General features: G+C 33.2%; 1 protein-coding gene across 1 annotated transcript; it reads right to left on the bottom strand.

Annotated features, from left to right (window-relative positions):
* Window positions 1–3,279: 3,279 nt before the first annotated feature.
* LOC105333889 (mucin-3A) lies at window positions 3,280–17,913 on the bottom strand. Its single transcript, XM_066082381.1, has 26 exons — window positions 17,377–17,913; window positions 14,001–14,628; window positions 13,551–13,658; window positions 13,243–13,418; window positions 13,017–13,079; window positions 12,858–12,936; window positions 12,596–12,663; window positions 11,713–12,445; window positions 11,440–11,547; window positions 10,959–11,065; window positions 10,233–10,298; window positions 9,793–9,891; window positions 9,356–9,405; window positions 8,279–9,243; window positions 8,016–8,123; window positions 7,380–7,555; window positions 6,880–6,942; window positions 6,516–6,591; window positions 6,264–6,334; window positions 5,308–6,037; window positions 4,935–5,042; window positions 4,723–4,823; window positions 4,354–4,413; window positions 4,137–4,241; window positions 3,926–3,975; window positions 3,280–3,694 (listed from the first exon to the last, which is right to left on the bottom strand). The coding sequence occupies exons 1-26, from the start codon at window positions 17,911–17,913 to the stop codon at window positions 3,571–3,573; spliced, it is 5,559 nt and encodes a 1,852-aa protein (XP_065938453.1). The 3' UTR covers window positions 3,280–3,570.
* Between the last annotated feature and the right edge of the window lie 4,528 nt (window positions 17,914–22,441).

Below are 22,441 nucleotides of genomic sequence, written 5' to 3' on the forward strand. Positions count from 1 at the left end.
ATCTCAATATTTGTTTAATGAAGTGTAAAAAGGAATATTATCATAAGGTACATTTGACCCCTAATCAGAAATATTTTGATATAGAAATTTTCCCTATTTTCTACATATTGTATCTTTATATTGTAATTGTGTTTCAAATTATTTCTGGAACAAAATGCACAAAAAGTAACTAATATCTTTTTGTCACTATAAAACCCATTTCGCCGAGAGGAAATATTTTTTATCATCTGATAATCTGCTTCGTAAATATTCACACTTATCACGGCGATGAGTGTAATATCCATCTAGTTAAGGTCAAACAAATTTTACGTAACAAATTTATTTTCTTTTAGAAATTCCTTTTGATGTATGATCTACTCAGTTAGTGTCAGATCATCGGATTAAGCCCCTTTGTCTACCCAAGCTATACCTATCTTTTTGTCAAGAGGCCCTCGCAAGGGAATCTTTTGTTATTTTTATTGATACAATAAGTAATTAACCTGTAATGTACTTCACCTGGACTAAGTCGATTTTTGTCCCAAGATCCCAGCGCGTCACTTTATGCTGGATCTTCGAGGAATAAACATCTTTACCTTATATCGACTCAATTATCAATAACAGGTAGGACATTATTTTATATACATTTTTATATGCATTTTTATTACAACTATTTGTCTTTTTAAAGGGTAAAACATTCAACTTTTCCTGTCATTGAATTTTATAATGTCTTATTTTAAAATTACATTTATATACATTTATATTACATGCTATGATATGAATGTATTGTTTGTCAGAAATATAGAAACTTGTTTATTTTCTCAATCATTTTATGTTCATATTCATTTTTCCATCTGTTCTTGATATTTTGTTATTTTATTTTTGATTTTTCTTACCTATCAATAATTACTATTCCCCGCTTTTCACTTTGATAATTGCTAACGCGTCTTCCGGAATTACCACGTGATTGGTTCTAAATTTAATCATTGTTTACACTTCCGCCCAAGAGGAAATGCGGGTTTTACAAATCTATTTCGCTAAGAGTATACGTGCTTCACTATATAATTTTAATCGATCGTTCTTAAATTATAACGTAAGTGTTTAACATGTTAATTTTTATCTACGCTTTCTTTTATTTGAACTTAAGTTCTTTATTTAACTTTTATCCACTTTACATTTTTATTTCGGCTCGACAACATAGCCGAGTACATATGTACTCGTGCCAAGAATAGGTTTATAGCTTGTTACTTAATATAGCTGACTCCTCAGCAATTGTGGTCTTCATCATAGCTAAGCGATCCTCCATTTAAGTTAATTTCCTTCATTTATTTAATATTTTTATTTATAATCATATGATAGTTACCTACATATAAAACAAAGTTTTAATGTGTCAATATTCACTTAGCTTGTGGATATGTTACAATTGTGTTAGGGTATGCAAAGACTCATTTTATTGTGGTCCTTTTATGTTGCATCTCTATACATATTTTGTAAAGACTCCTTGTCTATATTCACTTAGCACGTGTATATGTTACAATTGTGTTAGAGTATGCAAGGACTCATTTTATTTGGTCCTTTTTATGTTGCATCTCTATACATATTTTGTAAAGACTCATTGTTTAGTACACTGTTTTCTTTGTCATTGTTTTTATCATTTGTTTATAATTCAGTTTATGCTGGATCTTCGAGGAATAAACATCAATACCTTATATTGACTCAATTATTAATTACAGAACACCCGACCATACAACCTCTCCCATACGCACCAAACTTTTTCGTGACAATATTATTGCGTGGACCCTGAGGTCCACGCAGAAAATATATAAGCAAGGTTAAACCGGATGCTATGGGGAAAATCCAGCCCGCGCATGAGCTAGCCTGGTTCATGTGCGAAATAGGTAGCTCAGGGAACCAGGCTAGCACAGGTTTATCTGAATCGGGATCGGGATTCCATGCTATATGCACATATAAGTTCAAAGACGCTGTAATTGTAAAGTTGTTGGTAAACATTACAGAAACAAAGTATTCCTTTTAAAGAAATGATCGGCATGTGATATAAACTGTCAGTATTATGAAATAAGGTAATGTTATGCCGAAACTACAACATGCATCAAATAGCATAATTTGCAATGTTTTGTTGTTTTCCGAATACACATGTATAGTACCAATCAGACCCAACCTAACAGAGAGTAAACCCCAACTAAACCCTGGGTTTATTTTCCATGACACTTAATTTAAAATTATTTTGTACTTTTACAGGTACTTGTTTTAAATTCAAAGGAAGATACTAGACTGCTCTTGTAGATAAATATGTAATTTCAGCAGTAAAATTTTAAAATAATATTCTTTATCAATAAAGCATTTTAAACCACTAGGAATGGTGTGAGCAATTTTCGACAGAGTTATGCCCTTTTGACGTGGAAAAATTCTATTTATTTGCAGTTTTTGTTCGTTTTATTCGCAGAAGTTGCACATATTGAAAAGAAAATTGGTATACAGATTAATTGTAATAATATCTACTTCAAGTTCGATATTGGGTAAGATTGTGAAATTTTCGACAGAGTTATGCCCATTGGACTTAGAAAAATTCCATTTTTTTTTTGCACTTAACGTTCATTTTCTTTGTGGATGTTTCAAAGAGAGGGAGCATAAGTGTCTCACAAACATCTCTTGTTTTATTTTACATAAAATAGATCAAAAAGTACACAAAACATGTGGATTTGGGTTGTTCGATTGCACAAGAAAACAAAATATGTTGCGCTCAAATAATAAACAAGATTTTCATTCGTAAAGGTTCTGATTATTTGTATACTTTTATGTTGCTTCATTACAGGCACTTTACATAAAATTTCACCAAGAATCAGATTTTTTGGTGAATTCAAATGGTTTATCAGAGTAGATTTTTACGCTGTTAAAATATTTCTCAATTTTTTCGAATTCGTTGGTCACATGCGTCTTAACTGATGCTCAACGATGCTCTAAGGCTCGTTATATTAAAACTAGCATGATGAGCCCATATGAGCACATTTGCCGAACCTGCTCTCTATGGATAAATTTTAAGACCTAATTTTGTCGTCTGGTGTACACTTATGCTAATGCCTGAAGTAATTAATATTTACGCTCTGCAAACATTTTCATTACAGAGATGACTTATTTTATCAGATATAAATCTATTACTTTTTTTCCGAGGAAAGGCACTATATATCAGCTGTTATTTCGAAACTCAAGAATACGATGCATATTAAATACAAATAAAAACAATCTTTTTTCATATATATATATTAAATTTGTTTTATTGTTTGATAAAATTAATATACATCATTTTTTTTACACATTATGCTACATGCATTGAATACATATATATCACTTGAATGATTATATATGTGATGTATTTGTCAAGTATAAATAAATAATTCATAGAATCATATTGAATCGATTAAAAGTGCAATGAAATAATGACATAAAGTTATAAGCTGCCTATATATTATGACATTTAAAACTGTATGAGGTAGAAAACTAGAGCATATGTGACAATACTGATATTGTAGTACCTGTTTCATGTATCGCGGTTTTAAATAATATTTGATATAATATTTAGTCCAGAGGATTTGCCAAACTTGACAAAAGGTGACACTTCTGGTCCGGGTTCATGCTGGATCCGGCCAGACATCCAAAGGCCGTTTGAAATCCAGCATCGTTCTGAAGTATTTTGTTAACCCTAAAAAGTCAACCATATGCACTGTTTTCAAATCTTATCTTGGATAAAACAAAAAGTAAATAGCAAAGTTAAAGAATTTCACTGAGATATACACTCGGTTGGTCACGTGGTAAAATAATTTTGACTGGTTCCAACAAAGTTCATGTTTCTGACCTCTGGTTTATTAAAAGTTCGCACAAACGAGTGGCAAATGAACTTAAAATTGATTTCCATAATTAGTTTCAACATTACCTTGATTGACCTGATGGTGTACCAGATAAGTTGTCTATTTCACACATTTGCTGCATAAAACAATAAGAATATTAAATTACACAAAAATATTGCACATATTTCTTAATGAAATGTTTTTTTAAAAAATAGGAAAAATAAATAACGGATCATTTAGTCAACAGCATACATGTTAAACAAAGAACGACAAATTGCATAAAATAATCATAGATACCTGTGCAAACATCAAGAAGATTAACTCCTCCATTGAGAAGATAGAAGAAGGGTCTGGAAGGACGAATTTCTGTATATCACCAGCAGAAACTAGGTCTGAGTATATCTTAAATAGTTATCAAAAATTTTATACACATCCAATTTATTGAAACAAAGTTGAATAACTTGTACGGAAAGGGAAATAGTAGTTCTATTTGTTCTCTATACTCTTCTGTTACCTTTGTAATGAGATCGAAACTGACACCTCCAGCAATGAGGTCACCAATTACAAAATCGTCCTGGAAACAGAAACTAAAAAGTTAAATTTGAAAGCAAATATTGGGGACCTTCTTTAAAAAGATTGTCAATTTTATATGTAAATACATGTACATGTATAAGATTTTTGACATTATTATATATAATATTATATAATTACATGTATAAACTTGTCTAAATACAAACCACGTTTGTGGTAGTACAAGAAATTGGAAATACTTATATCAAAATCATACACTGTCTTACACGAGTTTTGAAAGATCAAACTAGTACTAATATTTTTAGAATTGTCACCTGCACAACGGTCCTGTTATAGTTACAAAAATCCTTACCGAGTTGACTCCTGGGTTTTGGGTATTGTAACAATTTTTCTTCTCCAACAAGGTATCCAAAGACGAAGTGCTCCACATAGCAGGAGTGGATGTAAAGTCTCCTGTAAATGGGGAAGAATTTGAAAGAATTTATCAAGTTTGTTTAGAAACCAACTTATATCATAGATGCACCAGGGAAATAACTACAAGAGCGTGAGAAGCACTATAATTACCCATCACAGCGGTTATCATTTGTCTTGCAATTTGCCAACCGGAAGTAAATAAGGCTGGAATCTGTGGGTCGACTGCATAATGGAAGTCTAAAGCAGGATAGGAAATTCCTATAAACACAGATAAAAAATAAAATAATGAATGTCATCACAATCATCTCATCTACAAGGTTAGTTAGGCAGATCTAAATTGGCTGCAAAGATAATGTTTATGTCAAGACGGCGTACAGACAACTACACTTTAGACAAATACAGTGAATATTTATAATTATTTCACAATATAAGTTGGATGATGTGACTGAAATGCACAAATTAAAGAGACTCTTTGCTGACATTTATTATACAAGTTATTTAAAACAATTTGAATTTATCCTACCCAAAACATTGAGATTGGAGTCCAGTTGAATACTTGTATCAGCCCACGCTATGTCTGATTGCGTTGCTGGAATTCCAATCGTGTCAAACTCTTGATACCTTTTCACCTGTATTGCAGCATTCGCGCGATAAAGAAACGATATGTCTGGTGTATTAAAAATTGAGACCGTCCAAGAAATCTGCGGATCTTCCGGAAACTGAAATTTTAGCTGATTTAACTTTGTACGTATTCTTTCAGATGTAATATCACTAAAATCACTTGTTGATGTAATATGGTTGTATAATGTTTCGTTGATTCTTTGTGATAAACTTAAATAATACGTTGTTTTTGTCTGTATTTCTTCCTTATATTGTAATCTATATTCGTGATGAATTTCCTTATTAAGTAAGTTAAGCACGGAGTCTAGACAATAACCCCTTGAAAAAGGACTACTTGTGTCGTTTCCGTAAATGCCTTCCATGCTCTTCCTGATTACGAGCGGAGTGTGAGGTAAAACTCCCGTCAAAACTGCCTTTATATAGATATGCATGGCAATAATATCTTCATTTGTGACATTGAATAACTGGTCAAGACTCTGAAAGTAGGACGGCCGGACAACTCTGATGGGAGTGCCAGCAAAGTTCTGCTGAGCAGGCAACATATATACCCAGTCAATATTTGGGTATCTCTGCTCGAGTTCTATCAGACTGACGTCAACATAGGGTTCAAAAACATCATCTGCTTGAAGTGCCTAAGAGGAGGGAAGAAGGAATGTCACTAATTCATCATTTGCTTAATATTATGTCATTAGAATTATAGAATATATATATTTTCACAAGAACACTACATAGATACAACAGCTATGATATAGATTTGAAAACATTTCAATTATGTATTACATTTCGTTATAATGTATATCTCGTACATGTTTATATTGGTACTTTTAAAACTGTATGCATGATAGTAAAAGTACACACCTTTGCCAATTCTTGTTCAAAAGCAAACACCTCCTTCAATCGTTGAAACAATCTATCTGTAATGTCCTCACCTTTAAAGAACAATTCAATTTATTGTCTAGAACTAAGAACTATTGTCTAGAACCAAGGCAGTTGTTTTTTTAGAAAAAAATGTGTGCGTGTGTATAAAGTAGTGTATTAGGCTATCTTTACTTTGACATTGTTTCTTTAGTATCCTTTGTATACCAGAAATATAAGTTTTAAACATTTTACTTGCAAATGGGGCCCTTAATTGTTCGTTGGACGTTTGCAAAACAGGTACTAATCTTTCCAGGTATCGTTTGGCTATCTACAATAACGTCATGAAATACATTGCAATGCAAGTGTAAACAATGATGTCAATCAATAATTCTTTCTTTTTGCAAATGTTGAAAAAAAACAGGGTATGGATTACGATCTATTTACTGACATACATTACTTTATTAGGATAAATTTAATGTTCACTTTTGATTTCACAAGGTGATCGGGATAAAATTAACAAAGTAAATATTCTATATTTTGGTAAAAAAAAAGAATTTTAAAAATGTTGAGATAATACGCGAAACCAAGTTTAATGAACATGATTTAATGGAAATACCGTGTTGTCTTCATAAGGCAATAAGTAGGCATCACTTCTTAAATATAGAGTCGATGGAGTTATCTATAAATATTAAATACACTATAACCACAGGCACCTCACGTTATAATTTTTTAACTTACAAAAAGAAAATGCTCTCCACTTAGTAATTAATATAGTATATATCATCACATTATAATTTTTTTTATTTTTTATAGTTTGAGAAGATATGTAACGGTGATTGTTTGTGTCAAAAGCATTTTTAAACACTACAAAATATCACATTAGATATAACTTAAGCGTAATATGTATGATGAAAACATGACAATAAAACTGTCAACCATCTCAAAAATCCATAAAACGAAATACAATTTCAAAGCAGAGCAATACGGACCTCCAAATAGATAGAGATAGGATCGGGTGTGCTCTTGGTGTGCATAAAAAGTTCACATCATATTTGTAAAAGACATAAAGAAACAAATTCCATAAAAAACTTAAAATTTCAAGGTACCGATGCTTACTTGCAATATAAACGTTGGTGTCTGGTCAACAAGAGCCTGTATCACGCCGTAATCAAACACCCCGGATCCGCCAAAATCAGCACCCAGAATGCTGTGCATGAGAGGTGGTCCCAAATAAGACGTAAGATCACTTTGCATGCCCAACACGTCTAAAAGAACTTGCATATCATTTGTAACTGCAATAAAAGATATAAAATTGTGTTTGAAAGATGTACATGTAAAGTTACATGTATATTTTAATCACCAAATAGACTACATGCATAAGTACACAAATAAACTTTATTAAACTTGTAAGATAATATCATCATTACAATGTTATGTAAAACATTCTGTTTGTTCAATCTTGATATTGGTGCATTGATACATTATGTATTGCTAGTTTGCTCCAAATCACTGAACAAGCAACAACTTTTACTTTCTATTATAACAAACCAAATTTTATACTTTGAACAGAAATGGGCAATCATTTTCAAACAAAACTGAATATGATTCTAAAAGAACAAATTAAGAAACTTTCAAAATGTACGTTAATCTTTCATCTTTATGTTAAAAGGGGCAAAATATTCCAATATCTCACTTATGTAAAATCACTTATCAATAATAGCACAAACTAAGAAATAGCGTTAATTTTCTCACCTGATTCCACCTGTCTTATCTTATTGGAAACCGTGCATGCCTCATAATGTCGTTTAATCACCTGGAGGTATTCACTGTCTTCATCAGTAACCTTAGCTTCCATAATGCCTGACAAAAGCATTCAAGAATTAACTTCCAAACAAACATCAAAACGGTCGAAATCTTTTATATGTTTATATTGTTTCAAATAAAATAACATCTAGTGGATTATATATGCTTGAAATAGAATTAGATAACCATATATGATATTGATGTGATGTTACCTAATAATTTTTCTCTAAAATCATAACGCACATCCTCTGTAATAGAGTTCCTTGATTTATTGTACAGGTTAAGCTCCATTAGAGTGTTCCTTCCAGACACCCACCCGCCACACGCATGCTGGTAAAAATCTTCACATGGGTCAGCAAATAGATCCAGCCGAGAATAGATGGAGTATGCCAAGGAATAACAGAATCCTGACTGGCATATTGGGGGCTCAGTGTCTGGGTCTGGATTAAAGGGATTAAACTCTGTTGTACTTGGTGTGTCTTGTTCCGTTGTTGTCCGTTGAGTAGATGCAGCTGTCGTTGATGTGGTCGTTGTTATTGTAGTAGTTGTTGTAGGACTTGGAGTAGTTATTGTTGTTGATTTAGCGGTTGTTGTTGGTTTAACTGTTGTTGTTGCTGTTGGTGGTGGTGGTGGTGGTTTGGCAGTAGTTGTTATTGGTTTGGTGGTAGTAGTTGTTGTTGTTGGTTTAGCGGTAGTTGTTGTTGTTGTTGGTTTAGCGGTAGTTGTTGTTGTTGTTGGTTTAGCGGTAGTTGTTGTTGTCGTAGTTGGTTTAGAAGTAGTAGTAGTTGTTGTTGGTTTAGCGGTAGTAGTTGTTGTTGTTGGTTTAGCAGTAGTAGTAGTTGTTGTTGTTGGTTTAGCGGTAGTTGTTGTTGTTGGTTTAGCAGTAGTAGTAGTTGTTGTTGTTGGTTTAGCGGTAGTTGTCGTTGTTGGTTGAGCGGTAGTTGTTGTTGTCGTTGTTGGTTGAGCGGTAGTTTTTGTTGTCGTTGTTGGTTTAGCGGTAGTTGTTGTCGTTGTTGTTGTACTTTTAGTAGTTGTCGTCGGAGCAACTGTTGTTGGAGGTATGGTATAATTGGTTTGTTGAAACAAATGACACTTATAGCGTGGGTTCATCGTGGAGTCGGACGGGCATTTAAAGGCTTCAATAAACGAGTTGTCGTTCATAAGAATAGTGTTCCATCTAAAAAAAATACGGAATGCATTCTATGTCTCCATCAACCCCAACATTTCTATCCGTTTAAAGCTTTTCAAAATAATTTAATCATTAATTTTAAATACTCATGCAATATTACCTTAATTTGTTGGACAAAATATCTTCTGCTTTATCAACTTTGCACATTTCCTGAAATAATTTTACTCTATAAGAGCTATATGAAACGATTATATGGTTTTGTTTGCAAAGAAAAGTGTGTTCTTATTAAATTTTATACAAATAGCTTTCATATTTACGTTGATTTTTATATGAACTCCATCTTTTTTTTATTGTCTTATTTAATTATATTCATAAAATAAGAAATGCGTTGTTCGCCAAATTCCTTTTTTTTAAAAACTCACAATTCTTCCCCTAAATTCTAAATGTGGATGCACTTTGGTTTTTATTGAAATACCAAACATTATCTAATAACCTCTTTAAATCTATACAAATAAAAGCATACACTGTTATCTAAAATTATTTTGCACAATAATGCTATATGTACAATATTTGCCAAAAATAAGACAATAAACTTACTTGGATCATTGAAAGATAGAACAGTTGTTCTGAATGGAGAGCTAAAAAGGGAAACTGGTATTGCTGGATCAGGTTATTCCGCAAAAGTCGTTTTTGTTCCTGATAATCAAAGCAAACAATTAGGAAAATACAACTCTGACTTTACGTCAGCCAACGATACTTTAAAACGGAAAACAATATCTATTTCATTTGTTTTTAGGTTATTTTCACATATTGGTGCTTCCAATGCAGCTTTCGTGATACTGTGGACAAAATTTTTGCCATATTAAACTATTTTTTTTATAAAAAAAAAAAAAAAAAAATATCCAAATATTTTAGCTTTAAAATTGGATGTATCCCTATATCATTATACAGAGGCCTGCGTCTAAAGGAGAATAATATAGCCTAAAAATAGCCACGGTCTAATGTCCACATAAACAGTGTAAAAAAAACAATCACACCTGAATCACAATGTAAAGCCCTGCATGACCAGACATCACTCGTTTTGTTTTGTCGATCCCAGTCTCCTGAAATTATACACAAAATAATGTGTAAGAACGTATAAACAATATTTTATTTGCTGATATTGCATTTTATGTAAGTATATACTTCACCAGGCACGAAGCATCAGGAGGGCCCGGGGGGGGGCTGCCCTACCCCCCCCCCCCCCCCACCTTCTTTGAGCAGCAAAGATTTTTCTTAAATTTACAAACAAAAAATTGAATTAACATGGATTTGCCCCCCCCCCTCCCCCCCCCCCACACTTTTAAGGGACCGTGTAAGAAAATTGATTTGAAAATAAGGAAATAACCACTGAAAAGTTTTTGGAATTTTGGAAAGTAACCTTTTTCCTTTTCTTTATTTCTTTTTTTTTTTTTGCTTGTCAAGATTTTTTGGATGAGTCACCCCCCCCCCCCCCCCACTTTCAGAAACGATGCTACGTGCCTGTTCACCAAAAGTTATCCATACATGCAACCAGTATTCTATATTCAGTGATTAGCGTTAATTTCGTTTCCTAATGGTAATGATTTTGAGGAAACCAACATTGATATACCGGTATAATATAACGCAAATCACTTTCATACTGGTTTAATTTTCTTTTATTTTCAAAATGTTAAAGATTTTTTGCAATATCAATATCAATTCTCATCCAGTCTACGAGAATTGTCACAGTGTTGCATACTTACAGTTCTTTTCTCAAACAGCTGATTGGAGAAGCAGTTTTGTTTATCCTCAAAATGTTGGAAAGAACTTCCGCTCCATTCGGTGTTTGGAGACTGAAGGTCCAGAGAACCTGAGAGCAAACAATAAGTGGATGCAAACATTTTAGAAAAAAATTAATCTGAACGTCTAATTTAGATATATATTGTGAATGAAAAATTTGCACAGCGTATACTGAGGAGTGTTAAATTCAAGGTGGATTTATTAATTTTCATAGATTTTGCAGACTACCCCTTTCAAACGAATTTACGTCTGCAACGAAATGTGGTACATTCCCGTTATTATCAAAAAATCATGTAGATCCCCTTTCCTACTTTTCAAACCAAAATATTATGACTTTTTTATAAGGAGGGCATTTAATTTGTCTTAGACGAAACGATAAATGACTTTATAAGTATGCAGAAAGTACTTTTGTTAATTTCAAATAACTTTAACCATCATACGTACCATAGATTGCACTGGTAATTTTTTCAGATAGAAGTACCCCCACTGATGACATGAAGGAAAACTCAGGTTTCAAGTTTGTTTTCCAAGAGAGTGTTCCATATGATATTCCTATAGTTAAAATTAAATTATTAACTTAAAAGGGTTTGTTATAAACGGAAGACGTATAAAATTCATAGACATATTGGCCATAAAATTCTTTTATAACAGTCTTAATCGTATTGTATATATAACTGTATAAAAGCTCTAATTACACAAGGAAATAAATTGTTATACCGATTGTGTTGATATCTTTGTCATACACAATATCGACATCGCTCCATGGAATGAACGGCATAGAATAGACCTCACCTATCCTACTCACTAACCGACTGGCGTAGATCTGGGAGGCATAGTTAGCCCTGAACAGATGCAGTACGTCACTGCTGGTGGGGAGGGTGACCGTCCAGGTAATGATAGGAATAGGTGTGATCACCACAGACAAAAAAGACAGAGTTCCAGACACCGTAAACTTGGTGGAATCACTGTATCCTCCGTAAGCTATGAAGGACTGCAAGCTAGTGTCAATCAGATTGGCGGCCAAGGAGGAAACGTACTCACTCACTGGTTTGATACGATCAGCGTATTTTGTGGAGTACTCTACTAGGACTTCCTCCGGTAGAAGTTTGAGAGTACTGTCCATGCATTCCATCCAAGTGTAGTCCTGTGCGGTTTCAGACTCGTACATGTTATCCATGAACTGTCGTGTAGCTTTAGGGGCATAAGGAAGAATTCCGGTTAAAGTCGCGCGGATGTAAAGGTACATGGTGAGAGTGGATCGGTCGATTTTGCCAAGCATTCCATTCAGAGAGGTAAAGTAGCTTGGGAAGTTGAGCTGGATTGGGGTATCGACGGACAACTGTTGTGCGGGTAAGGCAACGGTCCAGTTGATGTTCGGGAAGTTTCTCTGGAGGTCGGTAATGGTATATAACAACTTGTCTTCGTTGGAACTTTCCGCAATACGGATAGCCTAAGACAAAGATATGAATTTCCTTCATAATGTTTTTTTCGTGGGTTTTGAGGGATTTTTGATATAGCTTAATGCATTCCAATGCATTTATTTCAAGTAAACTCTATAATAATTTATTTAATGAGTTGAATTCAAGTATTTTATCATTACCTGTGAAATTTGTCTTTCAAATTCAAAGACTTCTATAATTTTTCGTCGCAAATCTCGTCCGATGTCATCTGATTGAAATAATATTACTGAGTTAAACAATTAGTTACATGTACCAATTAAGGTATTGCTACAATTAGGTACCAGTTAAGCCAATACTATCTAAAAAAATGTATTTTTCATTAACTATATTGCATATGTTACTGAAGTTAATAGAACTAATACATGTATTTGTAATCACCATTGTAAAACCTAACAAACTCACCAAAACTAGAGCTGCTTTCCAAATGGCTGTTAAAGCGTTGAATCATTGGAACAACTCTATCTAGATAACGCATAGCAACCTAAACAAAGAGAAACCAATCAATCATACTATAGATATTCTGAATGAAACAAAATATTCTTCTGATTTTTTTTTTCAAACCTGGTTGTCTTCATACGGGTACAGATAAACGCTGTTTCGCAGGTACAATTCAGGTGGATTCAACTGAAAGGAAAAATATAGATGGTGCATGGTACATCATTTGTTACTAAATTAATGAACATGGCTAATTGTTGGACAACTTGAAATGAAATGCATCTATTTTTCTTGTAATATGCGAGAATGGTTCGTTCAGTTTTACATTAGAATCCTCCAAAATCAAAATTACCTGAAGAATGTTTCGTTTTGTGTTTCCAACCATAGCCCCTTCTATCTCGTAAGTAAAGAAGCCAAAGGCACCAAACTCTGAGAACAGAGTGTATTGCATCATTGATGGCGTCATCCAAGTTGTCAATGTGCGGTCAACATCAAACACTTCTAGCAAACGTTTTGCATCATCTGTCACTGGAAAAAAAATTGTTGACGATTATGAATCCTTAAGGTTGCAACACATTATATAAAATATAGAATTCTAATCCTAAATTGAATTGTTCTGTGTTTTCTTTCTTGACCAATTCATGGTTAAAATATACTAACCTTGACCACTATCAAAACGAGTGTTTGAATCCATACAGCTCTGATAGTGAAGCTTCGCGGCTATCAAATATTCCGAATCCCCGAACAAGACTCCTTCTTCAAGCATCTCTTGAAAAGAAGTGTCAATATATTCTTCATACTTCATTTTTCATAGTCACTGATACTAGTCTTTAGACGTTAATTTGCATTCTATTTTAACCATTATCCACCATTATTTACCTTTGATATGGCGTTAATCATGTAATAATCGTGGTATAATGATTAGATTTAAAGTCTAAAGTACCAAAATATACACAGTAATACTGTTTCTGGTAAAATTGGAAAAAAAACCCCGAACGACTTTGAAAAAAAAGAAGTCATAAAAACCAAGAAACCAAGGATTAAACACCAAAGGGGGAGGACTTTTTTGATACTAGTATTGTTGTAAATGTTATGCTTATGATATAATACCTCTAACTTTTTGCTTAAGATTTAACTTGGCATCACTCAGCACTGAATTTCTGTCCTGATCAATGACATTCATATCCAGGAGGATTTTTCTACCGGAGATCCAAGCACCACATGAGTAGCTGTAGAAATCCATGCAGGGATCTACTGACGTGTTCATTCGTCCCAACATCTCGTACGACAGCGTGCTACAGTATGTGTCGTCACAAAGCACCGGATCTGACGAAGGTGCCAATGTTGTAGGCGGCGCTGTTGTCAGTGTTTTAGTTGTCAACCTCGTTGTGGTTCTGGGTTCTGACGTAGTAGATGACGCAGTGCTCGTTGTTGTTGGACGAGGTGTTGTGGTTGTTGTTGTTGTTTTGGTCGTAGGTCTTTTAGTAGTAGTAGTAGTAGTTGTTGTTGTTGATTGTGTTGTGGTTGTTGTCGTTGTTGTTGTTGTCGTTGTTGTTGTTGTTGGTGGTGGTTTTGTTGTTGGAGCAATATTTGCTTTGGTTGTTATCTTTGGTGTTACAGCTTGCGTGGATGACGTAAATAACGCATTATCTTTAGTTGAAACTGATTCAGGTATTGCCGCAGACTGCTGCATTGGTCCCTGTATTGCACTGTCAGACGATGTTAATAAACTCGCCCCCTGCATGACAAAATGAAAGACATCACAGTAGACGTCATAATCACAGGACAATACATAATAGTTCTTAAGTTCTGCTACTCTTTAAATGTTCTTATAGTCTGTCCATTTTAGTAGCATATAAGTTGTGTTTATCAAAGGATAGGCTTGTTTCTTCTCCTAAGACAAATTTTGGCAGTCCTTCGGGCTAAAACACTATTAATAGGAAGCAGTTTTCCGTTTGATGAATTTTATGTGCACTTTAAAGGTACGGTAGGTGAAGTATACATATCATTTGTGGTTTGTAACCAGGCCACTATGTTACAGGGCAGAAGGATTACAAATGTCAATATCTAAAAAGATAATGTACTTCAGGATCATTTGCTGATAAATCTAATATCAAATTTTAGTTTTTGATTAAGACCAAATTTAATTGCACCGGACGTGAAAAGGATTATCTTACTATAGGCCTTTTCTATGTTTTTAAAGCATCAAAAATCATACATACACAGTTTTATTTTGACGTCAACTTATATTTCTAATATAAGTGTTATATTTCTGATATATCTTTTCATATTTCAATATATATGCAGTCATGAATGTTCATAAATAAAAATGATTGTATTGCAATATTGCATTTTGTCAATGTACATTAACTGATAAATTTATGAACTGAAATAACCAAAGAAAGTGACATGCCTGACTTATATAGCATGTACATTATCACGTATTTCTTTTTCTTTTACCTTTTGACTTGTTCTTTTTTCTCTTTTGTTTTCGTTAATGTGTTTCAAGGTGTTATAGATGTCAATTGTACAGGTGTTTAATCATATTGTGTTGTTTACACCATGTATGAGAAAATAAACCCTTGCCACTCCATGTTTAAATAAATAAAACTACTTATAGAACCTTCTCTGATTGAACAATGAAATTTTATACTGTGTAATATAAAATGCAATACGGGTTTAAGAGTTCAGAAAAACTTACTTTTAGTCTGTTTATCTGTAGATATTCTTAGTTGACATTTTGAAATTGATAGCTTTGTTTTAATATTATGTGAGGAAAGAGTGGAAACTTTCAACTTTCAATTTATAATTACACCAAGGTCTCCTTTTACTTAATGACTTTAAAATACCATTTCATTTATTTGCGTTATTTTTTTTTTCAAATTTTATTTATCCTTACTTATGTAGCAATATACCTTCATCAAATGCGTATGGTGTTTTTGTCTCTCAGTTAATTCGATACAAAAGGGCATGCTCTTCGTATGAACAGTTTCTAAGACGAGGCAAGCTACTGACAAACAAGTTGATTGAACAGGACTATCAACAGTCTCGTTTGAAATCATCTTTTCGTAAGTTCTATGGTCGATACAACGACATTGTCAGCAAATACAATCTTCCACTGGGTCGCATGCTGACTGACGTTTTTCATACTTATTGTTAGACCATAATCACTTTATTGTCTACGGACTTTTCCGTTTTTTTCCCGATTACGACAAAGAGCACACGGCGGGTGTGACCGGTCAGCAGGGGATGCTCACTCCTCCATGGAAACTGATCCTACCTCTATCTTTTTAGAGGTCTGTGTTGCTCTGCTTTGAATTTATATTTCGTTTTATGGATTTTTGAGATGGTTGACAGTTTGTTATTGTCATTTTTTCATTCAAATTGCTTAAATCAACAAAAAAATGGAAATAGCAATTCTATGATGAAAAGAAAATAAATAAGATGATAAGTTCGTTTGAAATATATGCTTGTAAATGTAGAGGACAACATACGGTTGTCATAGTTTTGCAGACTGGGAAAGAATGTTAATTTGTCAATTGAAGAAAATAAAAGATACAGACCTAGAGGTCGACAAGGAAAATTTGAAAATAAATGTCAGAACATTTGTCAATATAACTCATGCATATTCAAAATTCATTCGTAAAAGAGTGTGTTGTAACAGTCATATTCAGATATTGGTTTTTCCTGCTATACTAACGGGGCATGATTTCAAACGATCATGTACATGAACGTATTATCTTAACAGTTAATATTGAATTGCAAAGACTTGGATTGGTGTATAAAAGCAGTGCAGTCCATGTACTCGCATTTATTGCAAACATGTCTAAAGTATGAGAGACAGCTATTGACTACTTTCTGTTTACAAGAATAAATGATAAAATGTTGGCGATAGTCAGACATACATGCATATAAGAAACAATGTAGCAATGTTAAAAAGATCCCTCAGTAATGATCTTGTTTTTTCCCACATGCACAGAAACAAACCGTTTTTCTTTCTTTTTTTTTTTTTTTGCTCTTCAGTAGGTTTTAACATATATTTCAAAGGTATTACTAAATATATCAAGAAGTACATCTATAAATACTTACTTAAAAAGCAAATGAGGTGTGTACGTTTTTATATTTTTTGTCAGGATATTCATTTGATTTTTTATTTCAAGCTTTAGTACCTGCATGTTTTATTTCAATTTACTATTCTATTGAAGTTCGTCATGTCTTAATTAGTAAACAAGTCCGTGACAGTAAAAAATGGCGAGATGTGTCGTTTCCTTTGTATATTCTTTAATTATGCAGTTGTTGTATGATGATATATGTTTATATTTTTAGCGAAAAAGTAATCATTCTTCTAACTTTGTATCATTGATACTATTTTGAAAAGCAAAATTGATTATCTTCCATGTTTCAAAAGATTTTTCATAATGATTGAATATGTGCTAAAGTTTTATAGGAACAAACGCGCTTCATTAAACATGTATGGTGTACTTACATTTTTCAACTCGTTGATGTTTGAGTCCAAAGTTTTCAAAGATGAAACCAAGATTCCAACAATAACTATGAGCGCTAAAAGGGCGATAGCTATGTAAACGGCAATACCATAGGCAAACTTTTTGAACGTGGAGCATTCTTTCCCGCCATCACTGGATCTAGGGGATCCATGATCATTGAATTTCTGCCACTGATGTAGGCGGTTCCTTGCGGAAACAGGGAAGTAGCTGAAATGGTCGTCTGGTACTGAGCTTGGAGTCGGAAGATCGAGCCTTAGATCGTGGTTTGGAGAATAGGCGAATTCGGTTGTTTCCGGTAGATACGAGAACTCATGTGTTCCTTGGATGGAGGAGGGAGTCGCTAGCGCCGACTCGGCAAGGTCGTAGGGGGAATGGTAAGGTGTTGTCTGCAACAGAGACAGAATCTCTTTTGGTGGTTTTCTGGGCAAAGTGCGCATGGCAACCAATCGAATTTCACTGAAGTATCCATGGAATTCCTCCTCGGAGTAATTCCTGATGTCGCCTGTCCACCAAGACATTTTAACCACATTAAAACAGAGAGAAAAAGAGAACTAGGCTTCCATTTTGTCGCTCGTCTGTGGTCAAATGTTGAAAAAAAAAGGCTGATTAAGAAATTTGACCCTAGTGGTAGATTAGCGCCAAAGCGTGCATTACAAAAGCGGATTAAAGAAATAAGATTTTAAAACCAGCAATGAAATTAAATAAATTGAAGTCTTATTTTCTTGTTTAAATAAATACAGATGTGCTTTTTGTAACATTTATAAGCGCTTAAATCATAAAACACAAATGAGTATTAGTCCAATATCGTGGACTAAAACTTGCCTCAGTGACCACATATGTGCAATGGAGAAGTCCACTCATCTGTTTTGTACAACCTTATTTAAACTTAAAGATAATAAATCATTCAACAAAATCTATCATTGTAATCTGGTAACAGGAATTTTGTTTTTAAACCTGATTTAGATGTAGAAAAATTAAGATATAATTTTATGGTGCATTGTGGGAAAAAAATTTCATCGGTCAATGTTACCATACTAGTTTAAATGGACGTAAATCTATTCAAGTTAAACTTGGTGTTTTATAAACTTTACCATATTTCAATGAATCAACTGTGTTCGCTTTAATTTTTGATAGAATACGTCTTTTCAGGCACATTTGATAAAGTTTTTCATGTACAATGCAAAATCATTTGTATATAATAACGTACGATTGTACATCAAAATAGTTATGGTTCAAGAAATCGGCCCAAAAAATACATGCAGTAACAGATATCGGTATTTGCTAACATAAGATATAAAGATGATCTCCTGAGTACATGTAGTATGGTTCCTCAATAACATGTTTAACATCTGAATAAAGATTTTAGACATTGTGTAATGACAAATCAGATTTGATTAAATTTTTATAAGATTAAACATACTAATGATTGTCATAATCATTACAACTAGAATCAGTTTATGTCTAATCAACTGACATGTACAACCCAACCTGACCCCCCCCCCCCCATTACCGAGGGCATTTATGAGCTCAGAAACAAGTGAACATGTATATATGTATATATATATATATAATATTGTTCGTGGCGTTGGTTATTTTTAGTGCTTTTTTATATCTCATCTTATAACCGTGTATCTTTTGATCCGACACTATAGATAACGAGTGTTGTTGGTTTGTTAGTGCTTCTTGTGTATATATATATATATATATATATATATATATATATATATATATATATATATATATATATATATATATATATATATATATATATATATATATGCGTGTGTGTGTGTGTGTGTGTGAGGAATAGTTAATAGTTAAAGAAATATTACAAAATTAATTTATACAAGATTCGAAAAGTATAGTAGATAACTCATCAAAATGTATTAATTATAAAATTTTCAAAACAAATTTCAATTTAGAAAAGTACTGAAATAGATCTACGGATCACGTTTACAAAATTACATTACGATTCCCAATAGAAACAGGTAGATGGCAGCATATTGAAAAAAAATAAGAACATATACAATGTGTGACTCTAATAGCATTGGGAATGAATTCCATTATATTTTAGAATGTACACATTTTGTAGACGATAGAAAAATGTTTTTGCCCAAGAGATATTATGAAAATCCAAATATTAAAATATAACGAGCTAATGAATACTTTTAATATAGAAAAACTATAGTACTTGTCAAAATTTATAACGAAAATTTCCAAAGTCTGTTCTTCCACTTCCAGAAACAAACCATAACAACCTACTGTACATGTACATTGTATTGTAAACATACTTTTTTGTCATTATCACTTCTACTGTACATGTGATCCTTGACTATTTTTTGTGTACATTTGTATATACTTATTTTGAAACTCAAATACAAGTGAACTGGTCTTGAGTGAATAAAGAATTGAAAATTGAACTTTTCTAGTCATTAATCGTATGGCATTTGTCTTTCTATCTGTCTAAGTGTCTGTCTATGTAGTCGTCTGTTCGGATAGTCGCCAGTCCGTCTGTGTAGTAGTTTATCTGTAAAATTTGATATCGCGTTTTTTTTTTAATTTTTTATTTCAAATAGAACCAATGGACCTAACTCAAATGAATGTAGTGTGAAGGAGTCTAATAAATAAAGAAAGATATTACGGGAGACTCTCTCTCTCTCTCTCTCTCTCTCTCTCTCTCTCTCTCTCTCTCTCTCTCTCTCTCTCTCTCTCTCTCTCTCTCTCTCTCTCTCTCTCTCTCTCTCTCTCTCTCTCGTACGAATTAATTCTGGACCAACCTTGAGCTTACATGAGTTTGGTATGCATCAGCACCGAGGGTCTGATTCCAACTGCTATAATTACAATTCAGTTCTATGTATAATGAACAATGGAATGACACAATAAAGGATTTACATAATAGGTAGAGATCTAAGGAAATCAATTATCAAAAAGCTATTGAGTAATTCATGATATTTTAGCAGCATGTACATAAAAGGATTAATGAAATGAAAGATGTAGTGTCAATAAACATAAACAGAAGTCAATTAAAAGATTAACTGTCCATCTCTGACTGTTCCCCAGTTGGGATTAAGGCAGTGTGGAATTTAGAACGTTTTTAAAACAGTTGTCGAAATAGGAAAACAGTTTTTGTAGCAATTAACGCAAAGTCCGAAAAAGTTAATTTACACGATAATTAATTAAAAGTAGTCCGAAAGACTGGATTTCAAATCGTGACAAAGATTCAAGCTCTTTGATTCCAAACTGAAGTACGTGTATGTACTAGTATACACATGAAAAAAAACAATGAAAAAAGTTATATAAATATATATATATATTGTCACGTCTGCTTTTTGTCCTTAATAACGTGATCTGAATTCACTATAAATTTGGGGAAATTTAACTTTAATTTGAACACTCGCTTGCTGTAATTTCTTATTGGTGTCAGCTCTACTGACGTTGTTATATGTTGAACACAATCTGTCGTGGCTGCAATCCAAATAAGAAAAATGATGATAAAATATGAATACAAGTTTATTGAATGGAGCGTCGCATGGAAGTGCTCGAGTTAGGCCAAATTTCCAGCGACGTCCCCACGCGCTTGGATTGCAGGTCATTGACCAATCAAAATTCAGTATTAGATGATCGGAAATATCAAAAGTGTGAAAATTTACCATTTTAAGAAAAAACCTATTAGTGATAAATCACGTGACCCGTACAGTTTATCCGTTTAATTGACATAACTCAGCGCAGCTGTACATAGCCGTGGGTCATTTGCAAAGAGAAAAAAAGTACAATAAAAATGAAACTTGATTACGTAATTGATTAAGCCTATTTCGGACTAGGCCGGATATCAAAGACTGATAAGTAAACTATTTACACACAATACAATGGATGGTCCATTAAGTGGACATGCTAGGGATTACTCAATTTACACCTTCTTACATTTTGTAAAAAAAAAACTATTTACCAAATAAACAACACAATGTCCAGAGGAATTGCTGTCATGTGTTTGAACATTTGACAGTTGAATGAATAAAAGAGAAATTGACAATGAACTGTTAAAATTCAGTAAACAAGTTATCTAATTCTTTAAATATTGCATATTCGTTCATGTAGTGAAAAGTTAAAAATATAAAGATAATGATACAATTTCTAATGAATCTTTTCCGTTAAATCTATCATAGTCATAACAACAAATTTAATTTTTAAATGAATTTGTGGAAGGACAATATGAAAAAAAAATCTTAAGATTTACTGCAACCAATTACAAATTGTTTACTCCATTCCCCATGGATCAATGGTAGGGCCCTATGAAAGGTGCAAAAGGAAACGTGATACTAAATATTTCATAGGATTTGTGATAATACAACGCAAAGTATCCGATTTGATAGTATACTGTTCAAATCATGCACAATCTCACACCGTTAATTTTAAAAGGACTACAAAAATGACGCCATTTCCTCCAGAAAAAGAAATAATATTAAAAAAAACCCAGGAAAGTTGTTAATGAAGAGACATGTGTTTACTGGAAATGAAGGGGCGTGATCACGATTTGGGTCATAATTTATTTCTCAATTTTTATTGTTTACAGTGCTTATGTAATGTTTTTCTAATGATTAACCAAAATTTGAGTGTCAGTCGCAAAGTTAAAAGCAAGACATAGAGCTTACAATTCTTTGTTACGTAAAAAAAAAAAGCTAGGTTCGTGCCCATGATTTTGTTTACATTGGTTTAATATACCAGCAAATGTTCTTTTTCGCCCTGATTATTGTTTTTTCTATCTGCTAATTTGTTTTGTTCATGAATAAACAGTTTCTAATGTTTGCTATATTCATTTAAGTTCTTGACCTGGAATTTTCTTTTCAGCATTCAAAATGCAGGCACGTAGCATCAGGGAGGGGGGTGGGGCTGCCCCCCCCCCCACACTTTTTCTCGCAGCAACAAATTTTAATTGAAGTTATATACTTCGCCAACCCCCCCCCCCCCCCCCAACGGATTAGGAATTTGAAGATTTTGGAAAACTTAAAATCCCCCCCCCTTTTTTTTGTTTTGCTTGTCATGAGTCTG

The sequence above is a fragment of the Magallana gigas genome, chromosome 4, assembly GCF_963853765.1.
Source record: "Magallana gigas chromosome 4, xbMagGiga1.1, whole genome shotgun sequence".
In the NCBI taxonomy this organism is placed as follows: domain Eukaryota; kingdom Metazoa; phylum Mollusca; class Bivalvia; order Ostreida; family Ostreidae; genus Magallana; species Magallana gigas.